General features: G+C 41.3%; 1 protein-coding gene across 1 annotated transcript in view; it reads right to left on the minus strand.

The window, feature by feature from the left end:
* lars2 (leucyl-tRNA synthetase 2, mitochondrial) overlaps positions 1-13,485 on the minus strand; it is a 46,655-nt gene that overhangs the window by 14,272 nt on the left and 18,898 nt on the right. The window contains exons 4-12 of the mRNA XM_050047074.1: positions 12,605-12,696; positions 12,462-12,522; positions 12,274-12,363; positions 11,828-11,971; positions 7,275-7,382; positions 3,895-4,054; positions 3,261-3,365; positions 2,658-2,773; positions 1,562-1,845 (exon numbers count right to left, since the gene is read on the minus strand). Of these exons, the coding sequence (XP_049903031.1) occupies positions 1,562-1,845; positions 2,658-2,773; positions 3,261-3,365; positions 3,895-4,054; positions 7,275-7,382; positions 11,828-11,971; positions 12,274-12,363; positions 12,462-12,522; positions 12,605-12,696 (1,160 nt within the window). The remainder of the gene's footprint in view (positions 1-1,561; positions 1,846-2,657; positions 2,774-3,260; positions 3,366-3,894; positions 4,055-7,274; positions 7,383-11,827; positions 11,972-12,273; positions 12,364-12,461; positions 12,523-12,604; positions 12,697-13,485) is intronic.

A 13,485-nucleotide genomic window follows, 5' to 3' on the forward strand; every position in this document is an offset into this window, starting at 1 on the left:
CACCAACAAGTGATTTTACCTTTGAACGTCCCCTCATGGAGTTTTTGAGCACTCTTAACGCTATGAAGCAACATTAACACCTGCGGCTCCCTGTGTTGTTTGCACACTGGTGACAAAATACACATTCTAGCCAATAGTTTATTCCACTGTTCAACTGGAGGCAGTAACAAGTGGCTGCAAGCGAGAAATCATGGATGCAAACTATGCAGGTTTCTTAATTAAAGGGACAGTTCACCCCAAAATATAAAAATACATATTTTTCCTTTTTAACCCTTGTGCTATTTACCAGTCTTAATTGTTTTGATGTGAGTTGTCGAGTATTGTAGATATCAGCCCTAGAGATGTCTCCCTTCTCCTGAATATAATGAAGCTAGATGGCACTCAGCTTGTGGTGCTCAAATTATCAAAAATACACATCTGAGAAACTCAACACTTTCCAGAAATCATGGCCTGGTTACTCAAGATAATCCACAGACCTTGTTGTGAGCAGTTTCATGTAGGAACTATTTTCTTTTTACCTAACTATACACACAGATTGCATCACTGTGCAGAGGGAAGCATGCATCTGCTACTAGCTCACCTAGCGCCACTGAGCTAGCTAATGTTACAGCTCAGCCAAGGAGGACACTGCTAATGTTTACATCTCATGCTGTCAGGAGCACCAGTCTGTCGTCCATGAGTTGATGCATGTGTCCTCATGCACGGTTGTTGGGTGTAGTTTGGAAGAAAGAAAATAGTCAGGATGTAACATGTTGATAATAGCCAAGAGAGGATTAGATGGATGATGTATACAGATCAGTTTGCATGTGATGTTACAATAAAACATAAAAATGAAACATTCAAAGGCGGTTCCATCTACATTTCTTTCAGGGTTTTTCAAATGGAAACAGCCACTCATCCATTAGCAAAAAGTAGCGACATAATTACAGCAGCAATTGCTAATAATAAACATAATAACAGAAGAAAGGGTTAGCTCAGATTATTTGAGGTGAGGTTTGTGTGAAGTCCATAGTCAGTGTAATGTTATAAATGCTTTACCTTGTCGTCACACAGCCCTTTCGAAAGGGGAAACTATAATTAGTTAACTAACTACTGTTATATAGTTCTCTTCAAAGCCATCAGACTCCTTTGACAAAAACAGCAATTTAACCTTGCAGAACACAGGAGTTGATGGTCTACCACTGCTTCGATCAGTTAGTTTGTGTTATTGTGTGACATTCAGATCTGAACTAACGTGGCATCCATAGCAGCTTCCGTGCCAGTGAGGTGGTTAAAGCATTATAGGTAATTTGGAAGATCAATAACACAAAATTCAAAGCGAAGGATTAGCTCAGTCACAAAGACGCACAGGTGGGCTATGTAGCAACTTCATCATGCAGAAACCTACGTCAGGTCATGTGGGAAAATGCTTATAGAAGGGCTAAAACCTCGATCAAAATTTAAATGTGTTGGATTTGAATACATAAGGAACACTAGTGGAAAGCTCCTGAATGATAGAAATCCCCCAAAAAACAGACAACAATGGACACACACTTTAAATAAAAGATCTCAGTGCTCTCACCTGGGACACGTGCAGTTGACCCAGTCATGTGCAGCGTCCAGCGGCGACGCACCCTTTCCTTTGAGGGACGGTAGCTTTGGTAATATAACTGGCAACTCCTCCTCAGGGACAGGGACTGGACCACAAGACCCACAATGCACTACTGGAATGGGTGTGCCCCAGTAACGCTGTCTTGATATCAACCAGTCCCTCAGCTTGGAGCTGGTGAGGTGGCCGCCGATCTTCTGCTCTCTGGCCTTCTGGGTAATGGAGTCAAATGCCTGCTCTCTGGTGAGGCCTGAGAACTACAGAGAGACGAGGACAAAACAGCGTTCAATTTTTCATTTTTATAGACATTAAAAAGAGAAGATGTACGAGACTTATTTGGCAAAATCTTAGTTTTAAGAGTAACAAATTGACCAAACCACATATTTCAGCTGAAAACCAGTGTATATCAGTATTTAGTAGTGTTGTTGATGTAATCAGATCCAAATCTTGACACTTAGTGACCCCCACCCCCTGCAACAGCTGCCCATGTTTTCACTCAGAGGCATTTTTTTTTAAATTTTCAGGGTAGAGACATTCCAGCCAAAACTCTGGGGTTTAGTTAGAGAGAGTCTATGTCCACATCACAGCCGCTCCAAGCGCTTCTGGTTGGAAATCTCTGAATTTTTCAGAAAGGCGCTGGTGTTGTTACTGCTGCACCTTGAGCTAACGCTACTGTCCATCCCGAGCCGTATGATCTGTCAGCCAGCAACTATCGCAACAGTGTTGTGCTGTTATCACCCTGAGCCAGTGGTCATCAACTGGTGACCTGTGGGCCACATCCGGCCCATCAAAGCTTTCTATCTGGTCCACAGAATATTAATTAATTCACAAAATGTGAGAAGGTTAAAAAATGCATTACAGTATTAAGGATATCCATAAGTAACACGTCATTAAAACAACAGAGGTGGAAGTGCTTTTTTTATGAAGCACAGGGATGAGGCACTCCTCAGTGCAATGCCACCACCTTTTTGACAAAGAAAAATGCTATGTGGACACATGCCCTTGGTCTTTAATAATCATTTATTATTGTTATTCTATCAATGTTGTACTCATCATCAACGGTGCGGACCTCATCAGAGTTGATCAGAGTTTGTTTCCCGTCTTCGTCACTTTTCAGCACTGTTTCCCACCTCAGATTCAGAGCTGTAGCCACGGACAGATGGTCCTCACTGCTGTCTGGGATACCTGTCGGACACATGTAACATGGTAAGAAATAAAAAACATGGACACACACATAAACAACCTCTCGAGATAAAAAAAATAAACTCCCTCAGGTGATGTTGAGCATGTTGTTATGTTACTAATCGTTAACAATCCCTTGGGATCCACCTCCACTCTCCCTGAGACAAACACCCACTGGTTTCACATCATTACAGCAGCCACAGTACTGTATGGCAAACATATAGTATAAAAGGGTCCATTTTCAAAATGCAAAGTGTAAAGGCAGCACCTTTTGCACAATCAAATCCACTGAAGCTGAAAAATGTATTTACATTTAATGATGGAAAATCAAAAAGTGATAATGATTATTCACCTCATCAGTGGACCACATGAAGAGGAGCCTACTCAGCCTCTCGGCTCAGTGATGAATACAAATGTCCGTCTTACATACCAGCTACGATTCCTAAGTGATTGTAAAACCCACCCACACACATGCACACCAATAACTCACCAATCACAGTATCCAAATAGCCATCAAACGCCTCCTTGTGTGAGATGACCACGGGAACCTCGTGGCCTGTGAGCAGGTTGCGAGCGGTGACCTCTGTAAGGGAGTCTGGGGAACAGAGGTCAGGAGGTGTGAGAGAGACAATGCTGCTTCCCCTGGTGGCTCATTCTCAACAATCACTCACCACCGAGACAGAGAAAACCTTGAGGGAATCCCAATTAACAAACACTCAGTCCACTGCAGCAACTACATCCATACCTTGACAGTTAAATAAACATATTTGCATTAGAAAAGCTTTAATGAAATGCCAAAAACATGTAGCTCCTTCTTTATGTGAGGACTGGTTTTTCACTATTTCACTGCTTTTGTTAATTAGGCACCGCTCAATAAAGAACACACATGAGATGTAAAGGATCACAACCTTTGCAAGGAACCTTTCAAGCACTGACAGCGTGTAGGTGTAGAGGAGTGAGCCATCTCACCACTGAAACAGTAATGAATTACGCTGCTGTTGAGAAAAAAACTCTAAATGTGCGCCTTTCCTTTAAAAAAGGCTTCTTTCCTTCACTTCAAAAGCAGGAGATAATACACCTTGAAAGACCCGAACACAGTCTGGGATCACTGCGGACATGCTCACCTCTGCCAGGCTGAAAGGCTTTCTCCAGGGCCGAGCGCACTGAGCTGCTACCGTGCAGCAGCCTGTGGGAGGGCAGGATGGCCAGGTAAGCCGCTCCGAACACCATCTCTGGGGAGAAGCTGTAGGCTGACAGGGTCTCCCCCGTGTCCTCCCCGTTCACCTGGGAGACAAGAGAAGAAGCATGTGGGAACCTCTCAGCTGCACCACAGCCTGTTTAATGAGGAGGACCGGCTGGCTCTCCAGGCTGCTCTCTAACATAATGCCTACCATGTACGTTAAACACTGTCATCTTAAGATATTTTATATATATATTTTACATTTTTTCCCACTCTTGTTTTAGCTAATTAATTTGCTTAAATTTTACTGCTTTATTTATTCTTGAGATTTTATAATTTTACTAATTTCTTTTTTATTAACGTTGTTTTTTATTGCCATTTTCATCTAAGCTTCTTATGATTGTTTAATTTTTTTTACTTGACTTTGTTGTGAAAGTGTTCCCTAATCCACTTTCTTTTTAGTTAAAATAAAGGTTGAATGAATGAATGAATGAATGAGTTAATGAATTCTATTACAGTTTATGTACATCTGTGGTTTTTTAATACAGATTAATGCATTTTAGTGATGAAACGATCCAATTACCAGTTAGTTAGTCAACAGGAAGTAACAATTTTAATAATGTATTAATTGTTTCATTTAGGTTTATTGACGCAGGAGGCTGGTAACAAATTGTATTCAACCATAACCTGTAGAGTCTGGAATACTTGGTCTGGTTTTTTGTTTGCTTTTATTCTTTAATTTATTTGAGAGGCCGTCAAGTCTATCATGAAAACAACTACTTAATTTGTATGTGTTTAATTTGGATCAAACATTTCCTCTGTTTGGTGTTCGCTGTTTTTTTGGTGGTGATGGTTTGTAAAATTAAAAGAAACATATGTACATTCATTCATTTTCTGTAACCGCTTGTGCAGTTAGGGGTCGTGGGAAAGGCTGGAGCCTACCCCAGCTGACATTAGGTGAGAGGCGGGGTACACCCTGGACAGGTTGCCAGACTATCACAGGGCTGACAAAAAAATAAAATAAAATATATAAATAAAAATATATAGTTTTATTTCTTTATCAAGTAAAAGCCTAAAATATTTGCCAGGTCATACATTCAAAGAGCGTTTTTTTTTTCAATTAATACTTTTATTTTTTGCCACGGTAGCGGCTTTCTGACTTTTATAACCGGTCTTAATGACTGTGGTCATCCCCTGACTTCCCTTAGCGCCACCAGCAGTTTCACTTATCCAGTGAAATATCTCAACATTACCTTGACCAAATTTTGTACAGACATTCATGATTCCCAGATGATCCTGACTTTCTTCTAGCGCCACCACAAGGTGTGCATTTGTGGTTTTAGGTGAATTTTTGGCAATCCCTTAACTTTTTCTCTGTTTATGTTGTTTTACACATACTCTGGTATGTGACTAAATACTTAAAGGTTCCATATTATGCTCATATTCAGGTTTATACTTTTATTTTGGTTATCTACTAAATCATGTTTACATGCTTTAATGCTAAAAAACACATTATTTTTCTCATATTGTCTGCCTGAATATATCTGTATTCACCCTCTGTCTGAAACGCTCTTTTTTAGCACCTGTCTCTTTAAGCCCCCCCTCCCATAAACACCAATCCTGCTCTGATTGTCAAGTGTGTCTGAGTCTTCCATGACTCTGCTCTCAGCACCATCACCACAGCCAAGGAATGACTGTAACAGCACTGTAACGCCACTTTCTACATTCCTGTACAGTTGTGACATCACAACTTCAAGGAAGTCTTGACGGCTTGTTTAAAGGTTTGAAGGTTTCTGAAGACGGACTGTGTGCATTTCTCTGTGGACTGAGCGTTTTCATTTTTTCCACAGTATCTATGTACCACCTATACCTGCTTTGTATTAAAAAAAAATAGATGGAAATCTGATTTTTTACAATATGGGACCTTTAAAATAATGACACCTCCCTTCACCTCAGCTGTCCTTTATGTTTTGTGCTTATTAGCCAATGTTCACATGCTAACAGGCTTAAGTCAGATGGAGAGCATGGTAAACATCACATCTGCTAAACATTAAACATCATCATGCTAGCATTATGATTGTGAGCATGTTAAACATTGTCTCAAAGCACTACTGTGTCAACCTTTTATGTGCGACGGCACTTTTCATTCATTGCAATTTACTTTCTTTTTACATGTTTTTCTGTGTTTGATACATGTTCTTATTGTGTCTGCCAGAGCAATGAAGGAAAGCAATTTGGTCCCCTGTATATTGAGTACTGTATATGGAGAAAATGACAATAATTTCTACCTTGAACTATGAACGTACAGCCACACAGAGCTGCTAGCATGGCTGCAGTCTTGATCGTCGGGTGGTCAGAGCTATACTATTGCTACATTGTGTAAGGGGCATTTCTCTTCGGCTTTGTTTACCGAATAAATGATAACCAAATAAACTGATAGACTGTCAGCTGGAGCCTTAATTCAATAACCTCAGGACTGTGATGTGTTTATGCAACATGCGCTGTGCGTAGCTCTTCGATACATAATGAAGCCAAAATGTCTTTAATCCTATAATTATTTATAGATGACACACTCATTCTAGGTTCTGGGTAATTAGTGTATGTCATGTTGTAAGAGAGATACTAACACATATCTTCAGACCCCTGGGGAGATAATTCAGCGAAGAGTTCCTGTGACAGTGTATGATGATGTAATATTAGACAAGCAGCCATCCAATTAACTTAACGGCCCTTGGTCTTCACTTTAATTATGCAGTCTGCCAGAGAAACCCCCCCCCACATAAAGAAAGACACGAAAAACCCAAAAGCACTCTGACATCCTCTTACGCTCCTTCCGTTATAAATATGAAGACTTTTTAAATTAAGGGACTGACTTGAGTAACCATTTTTCTCTTTCGTTTTCAAGGAGAACAGTTTAATAAGGGTGCTCATGGGGCTCTCAGTGGGCTTTTTGCAAGCACTCAGGTTGAAACGACAGACGTGCGAGGAACTGTAAATACAGCTCTTGAAAAACTCAATAGAAACTAATCTGTGACATCATCTGTTTGGGTAAATTGCCACTTGCAGATGGATGCACCCGCTGAACACGGACAACAAAGTGAAAGATTTCTATATTTCAGTGCATGATTTTTAATAGAAATACATATATAAACAGGGGAATCCAAAATGAAGCAAGCAATCAGTGCTCGGGGAGAAAGAGATGAAAACAGAGGCCGGGAAGAGGGAGCAACAGGGAAACAATGGGTGGAAAAAGGTTGAGAGATTGAAAGGAGAGTGATGAATGAATAAAAAGTGAGAAGTGGGGGGAAGGGAGCTGAGATTCACCTTGAGTTTGAAATCAAAGTAGCAGCCGGTGCACTCTCCAATCCAGTTTGCCTGCATGGCTTTGACACCATACCACTCTGGAAGGTCTGCCAGGGCGTCCAGGAGAGGCTGGAGGAGGAAACGGAAACAAAGACACGAGTTTACCACTTTGTACAAGTTTAAAAGAGCTCATTTTCCACTTCACTGTGGAAAAAAAGATAATTTCTTAAAGAGGGGGGCAACCAGTTCCTCATAAGTTTGTGGCTGTCTGGGATAATGCAATTGACTTCAGCTCAGTGTGGCCTCTTTTCAAAGCCTAGCCAATTTATTTTGACAAAGCAGCAGAGCCGACCAGGTCACATTATGCAGACAAAGAGGGATTTTCAAAAATCCTGACCTCCACTCGTCCTACTTTCTTTGATATCACAAAGCAATCGCCTATGAAGTGCACACACTCACACACACACACACACACACACACACACACACACACAACAACAGTTATTCTGCATGATTAAAGGAAGCTATGCATATCAACGAGGCTCAGGCCAAAAAGCCACAGCTGGGCTGAGGCCAGAGATGTTCGAACTCTCCATTTCCTTTTCAGTCTGTCACAATCTATTACCCACAATCCCCCTCACTGTGCCGCTCAACATGCAGTACCTCATCACGTCCATATCAATACAAACATAAACACTGGCTATGGTCATCATCAGCACGGCTGCGGAGCGTGTCAGTTATGGATTTGCTCCGGAGTGGGAGAAAAAGAGACATAAATCCCAGCGAATCTGTGTCATCATGACGGAGAGACTCTTGGAGGAGACGCAGCAAAACAAAGATGTTACCAGCAACGAGGAAAAAAAGCAGGGAAGCAATGACGGGCAACTAATGATGGCTTTAAAGAGAGAGGCAGTAAATGTTTTTATTTCCCGGATTAGAAAATATAGTTTGGCTCAGAAGCAGGGGTAACAAGGACAGGAATCTCCATGGCAACTAAGAAAAGCTTGAAAGACAAAGCATGGTAAAGCATTAATTGAGGATGTGAGACATAAATCGTGTTTCTGAAAAACACATGACACAATACAAATGGTCTAAGACATAAGTTGTTTGTGGTTAATGTGCCTAAATGACATAAAACACCTCTACGCTCATATCTGAGCAATAAAGCTGAAAAAGACACTGAGCTCTCTGTATGTGAATCATTTAGATGTCAGCGCAGTGTAATAGGCAGGCGGCATGTGTGCCTGAGTGCAACAAGTGTGATTATGCATGAAATTGAAAACTCTGCTCCCGACACGTGATCATTTTACATCCTGCACGCTCCACTTCAAAAAAAAAAAAAAAAATCCATCTTAGTAATAACATGCAGTCATCTGTGTCCTGGAACAAACAATATGGTTACGATTCATGAGGAAACTCTGTCAGAACGACGCGGCGCAACCTGACAGCTGAACTGATGACTGCTGAGTAAATATTGTCTGAAGTTAATGTTGTCTAACAGACTCAAACACGTGTACAGGCCGGCGGAGAAACGCACACGCGGGAAATCACAGTCCAATTACAGCACTTTTTATTTGGCACGCTGCGGTTTCACACGGTCCTCCTCTCGCTCCATCTGTCTTTCTCACTTTTTTTCCCCGACACCTTCCTCTTCCTTCCTTCCCACTTCTCTATTCGTCAGAGAAAATTAGAAATGCAGGAACACATTGTCGCAGTAGGCCGTTTCCGCCTCCTCTCACACCTCTGACACGGACAAGCATGGGCGACTTCAGCGCTGTGGCGAGAACTGGGCGACGTCTCACTCTGGACAAATTGATGTTTTAATCAAAATGACAAAATTGGCAAAGGAATAAACAAAACCTCAAAGGACAGACAAGTGTTTTTGCATGTATTAACATGTATTTTCCATTACTGTCAATCATTTTTTAAAGCATAGAACGTTTTAAATTTATTTCACACCTACCAGGCCGGGTTTAGTTTCTGTTTTATTTCAGTATGGTATAAAAATCCACTTACATAAACTAAAAGCTTGCTCTTCCTTTCCTTCTCATGGCATCAGTCTGACTCATTTTTGAAAAAAACAGTAGAGCTCAAACACTTAGTGAATTAATCGATAAATTGATCGGCAAATAATCTGCAACTATTTTGATGTTTAAATCATTTATCAAGCAGAGATGTCAATGTTTCTCTGTACAGTCTTCTCAAATGTGAGGATTTTCAGTTTTTCTCTGTTTTATAGCACTGTAAGCTGAATGTCTTTGGGATTTCCACTGTTGATGGCCATCTATTTATGGAAGTTTGCAGACCAAACAATTTGACAGATTAACTGATAATTAAAATAACCTTTAGTTGCAGCCCTATAAACAAGAAATATTACATTTACACAATTTTATCAACATTTTTCCTCAATTAAGAAAATAATTTATTCAACTTAAAAGGTCCAGTGTGTAGGATTTAAGGGCTTCTGTTGGCAGAAATGGTATATATGACACATAGCTATGATTTCATTAGTTTATCATCTTCTGAAAATAAAACTTTTATGTTTTTGTTACCTTAGAATGAGCTGTGTATATCTATATACGGAGCAGGTCTTCCATGAAGTCTACCATGTTGTTCTACAGTAGCCTGGAATGGACAAATCAAAAACTGGCGACAGATAGAGCCATTCTCGTTTCCATGTCAGCCACCGTAATTCATCTACACGATTGGCACATGGGAGAAATTTCAGTTTTACAACCTCGTTGCTAGATGCCACAAAGTCATACACACTGGACCTTCACAATATTCATTGTCTGCAAGTCAAACGTCTGGGAAAAACTAATGAAGTAAGTACTAAACAATTAATTTCTTTGAGCTGTAACTAAATGACCGTACTGTGATGAAACACATTAATGCCCACCAGAGCCTTCAGCTATCAGACTCCTCTTCTGTGAAACCACCTTACTGTTTCAGTTCAGGAGGCAGACACCATCTCCACATTTAAGACTAGACTTAAGGCTTTCCTTTTTGATGAAGCTTATAGTTAGGGCTGGCTCAGGCTTGGCTTGGACCAGCCCCTAGTTAGGCTGACATAGGCCTAGTCTGCCGGGGGACATCCTATGATACACTGAGCCCCTGCTCTCCTTCTCTCTCTCTCTCAGTTTCTGAAAAGTTGGTTCTTCTTCATTTGCTAACATTCATGTCCTGTTACTTCGTGTCACTAACTCAGCTTCTTCTCCAGAGCCTTTGAGCAACACTGCCCCGCAGGTTCCCTCAAACTGCGGCTAAGCCTGGATCGTGTGTCGTGGTTGTGCTGTTGCCTGATGCCTACTGCTACTGCTATTATTATTAGCCATACTTATACTATAATTTTACACATACGATTATTATTGTCACATACATATACTATCATATATTAATATGTACTTACAACATATATGCTACCAAAATTACTATCATCATTATTATTATTTATTACTAAAATTTATGTTATTGTCGCTATTGTCATTAGTGTCTGCCCTACATCTCTTTGTGTGTCTGCCCTACATCTCTGTCTCTCTTTCTGTATCATTTTGTCATATGGATTACTGTAAATTTATTATGTTGATCTGTCCTGTACACAGGACATGTACTGCATGTCTGTCCGTCCTGAAAAAGGGATCCCTCCTCAGTTGCTCTTCCTGAGGTTTCTACCAGTTTTTTCCCCCGTTAAAGGGGTTTTTGGGGAGTTTTTCCTTATCTGCTGTGAGGGTCCAAAGGACAGAGGGATGTCGTATGCTGTAAAGCTATCCTACCAAATGTATACAAATCTGCATTTCATGGGGTCAAGTGGTTCAACACGCCATCGACTGTTTTAAATCAGCCCTGAACCTTGCAAGACCAGTGCTAACATAGAGTCAACTAGTTGGGACTTATCAACATCATGAAATTTAAGAATGTAAACACGCTCTAATTAACTCCTGCCTCACACATCCTCCCCCCCCACCTTTTAGCATTTTTTAAAATTATGCAGTGGCCAGAGTCAGGCTCAGATTTGGGGGTGAACTTACACTTTAAGTGCTCTCCACATCCACATAAATCAAAAGCGCCTTTCTCCTCAAAGACCAGACTGTGTTAGTACATGCATATCGTCGTGTTTAACAATGCACATCCATGTTCTGCATGTACAATGCATGAGCCGTCTTTCCTGTGGATGACTCATATCACAAGTCCACAGGGGGTAGTTGTGCCCTGCAGCAGGCCTGTGCTGTGCAGAAGAGGTGGAGGCTCCTCATCAGCCGGCCAGGCCTCCCGGTGGCATTACTCGGACTCACTCTCTACTTGGTCGGGGGACTCTACAAATGATGGCGTCCAGGGGTCTGATTGCAGAACAAGAGAGGCAGGGCTGCAGCTGCTGCCACTGAAGTGTCAGCCATGATTGTTATCAGAGGGGTCCGCTGCTCATTTTGGCCTGCGTAAAGGCGCTGGCCAGCCATTCAGACGCCACTTGTCGCGTACACACATATACACAGAGCTCTCTCTGTCAAACACACACACACGCATACACACACACACACACACACACACACACACACACACACACACCAAAGCCATACCTTGCCATAGTTTGTAGTCTTGATGAACCATTGTGTGAGCAGCTTCTGCTCCACCAGGGCGCCAGATCTCCAGGAGCGACCATTTTCATCCACCTGCTCATCAGCCAGCACTGTCTGATCAACAGGGTCCCAGTTCACCACAGCCTGGATAACACACACACACACCCACACACACACACAGATAAAATGAAAAAGCAGAGCTTAGGAAGTAGCTTGGATTTAATAGACAGACTAAAAGCTTATTTCAAGGTCGTCCCATTTCATTAAACACAATCAAAAGGCCAAGAAGCTCTCCTCTTTTCAATTCATTCATTTTCCTCCAAGAGTAACGGGTGAGCTGCTTCAATCATTTCTGTAACTGTCAGCGACCTCAAACCTAAACCAATCATATTATTCCTTTCAAAAGAAAACCAGGATAAGCACTTTAGTGCAAAGGCCTTTCCTACCTCTTTCTGATATGCCAGTCCTGCTTCAAAGAGCTTGATGAACAGATACTGCGTCCACCTGTAGTAGTCTGGAAGGCAAGTGGTCACCTCCTGACAGGGACAGCCAGACTCATGTCAACAGTGTGTGGTTTGACACAAAAGAGAGCAAACCAAACATCTCTGTTTGACACCCTTCAATTCCTACTCACCCGGTCCCAGTTGAAGCAAAGGCCGAGGCTGTCCAGCTGCTCCCGCATGGACTGGATATTACTGAGGAGACGGCACACAACAGCATATTAAGGTATGTATAAACAATGAACGCTCAGAAGAACAGATGAGATATTTAAGGTACCTTTTAGTCCACTCCTCTGGGTCGAGGCCTCTCTCAATGGCTGCGTTTTCTGCTGGAAGTCCAAATGCATCCCAACCCATCGGATTCAGCACCTGTGAATGCAGTTAGGAGCTCTGTATTAGGGACTGATTGATTCATTTTATTTGATTAACTAAAATACAGTACACAAATGTGCATACAGTACTGAAATTCATCAGGATATCACAATATAGTCACGTGACTTAAAAGTGACTCCTAAAGTATACGATAAGAATGATGTGTATCAGATAGTAATATCGTATTTTTACACTAGACCTAATATACACCAAAAAAAAAAAAAATCAGTATTACACAGTTTTGTACAGCAATAAAAAGCCACTCAAATTCAAAGCCAGTCCAAACCTTACAATTTTGCTTGAAAGGATGTCTCACTACACTAACTTACTCAACATTCTGCTATTAAAAACTATTTAGAGGACAGGTGAAATTGTTGTATAAACTACAATTTTATTTTATGTCAATTCATTAAACATGCTAGAAAAAACCCAGACATGCTCTGTTGACTGCGGATTAAACAAGTGGTTCCTAACTTTTTTCATTAAGGGACCCCACTTCTGTCACAGAGTAAACTGACGACTCCTGTCTAAGGGGCGTATTTTGTGTGTTTTATTTTATACGAGTCCTTACCCATTGGTAGCTTTGTCACCTTCTACCTATGCCAATCCTCAATGCCTATGTGCAGTTTCACATAGATTGACCACGTCAGTGAGTAGAAAAACGTGGGACAGACAGAATGACACACTGAGTTCCCGTGTTTATATACAGCATACCATACCATGACTTAGTCATACCAAAAATTAGGAAAAAAAACAAACATTCGGCCACAGGGGGAGCCACAGCGA

The sequence above is a fragment of the Epinephelus moara genome, chromosome 6, assembly GCF_006386435.1.
Source record: "Epinephelus moara isolate mb chromosome 6, YSFRI_EMoa_1.0, whole genome shotgun sequence".
Lineage (NCBI taxonomy): Eukaryota > Metazoa > Chordata > Actinopteri > Perciformes > Serranidae > Epinephelus > Epinephelus moara.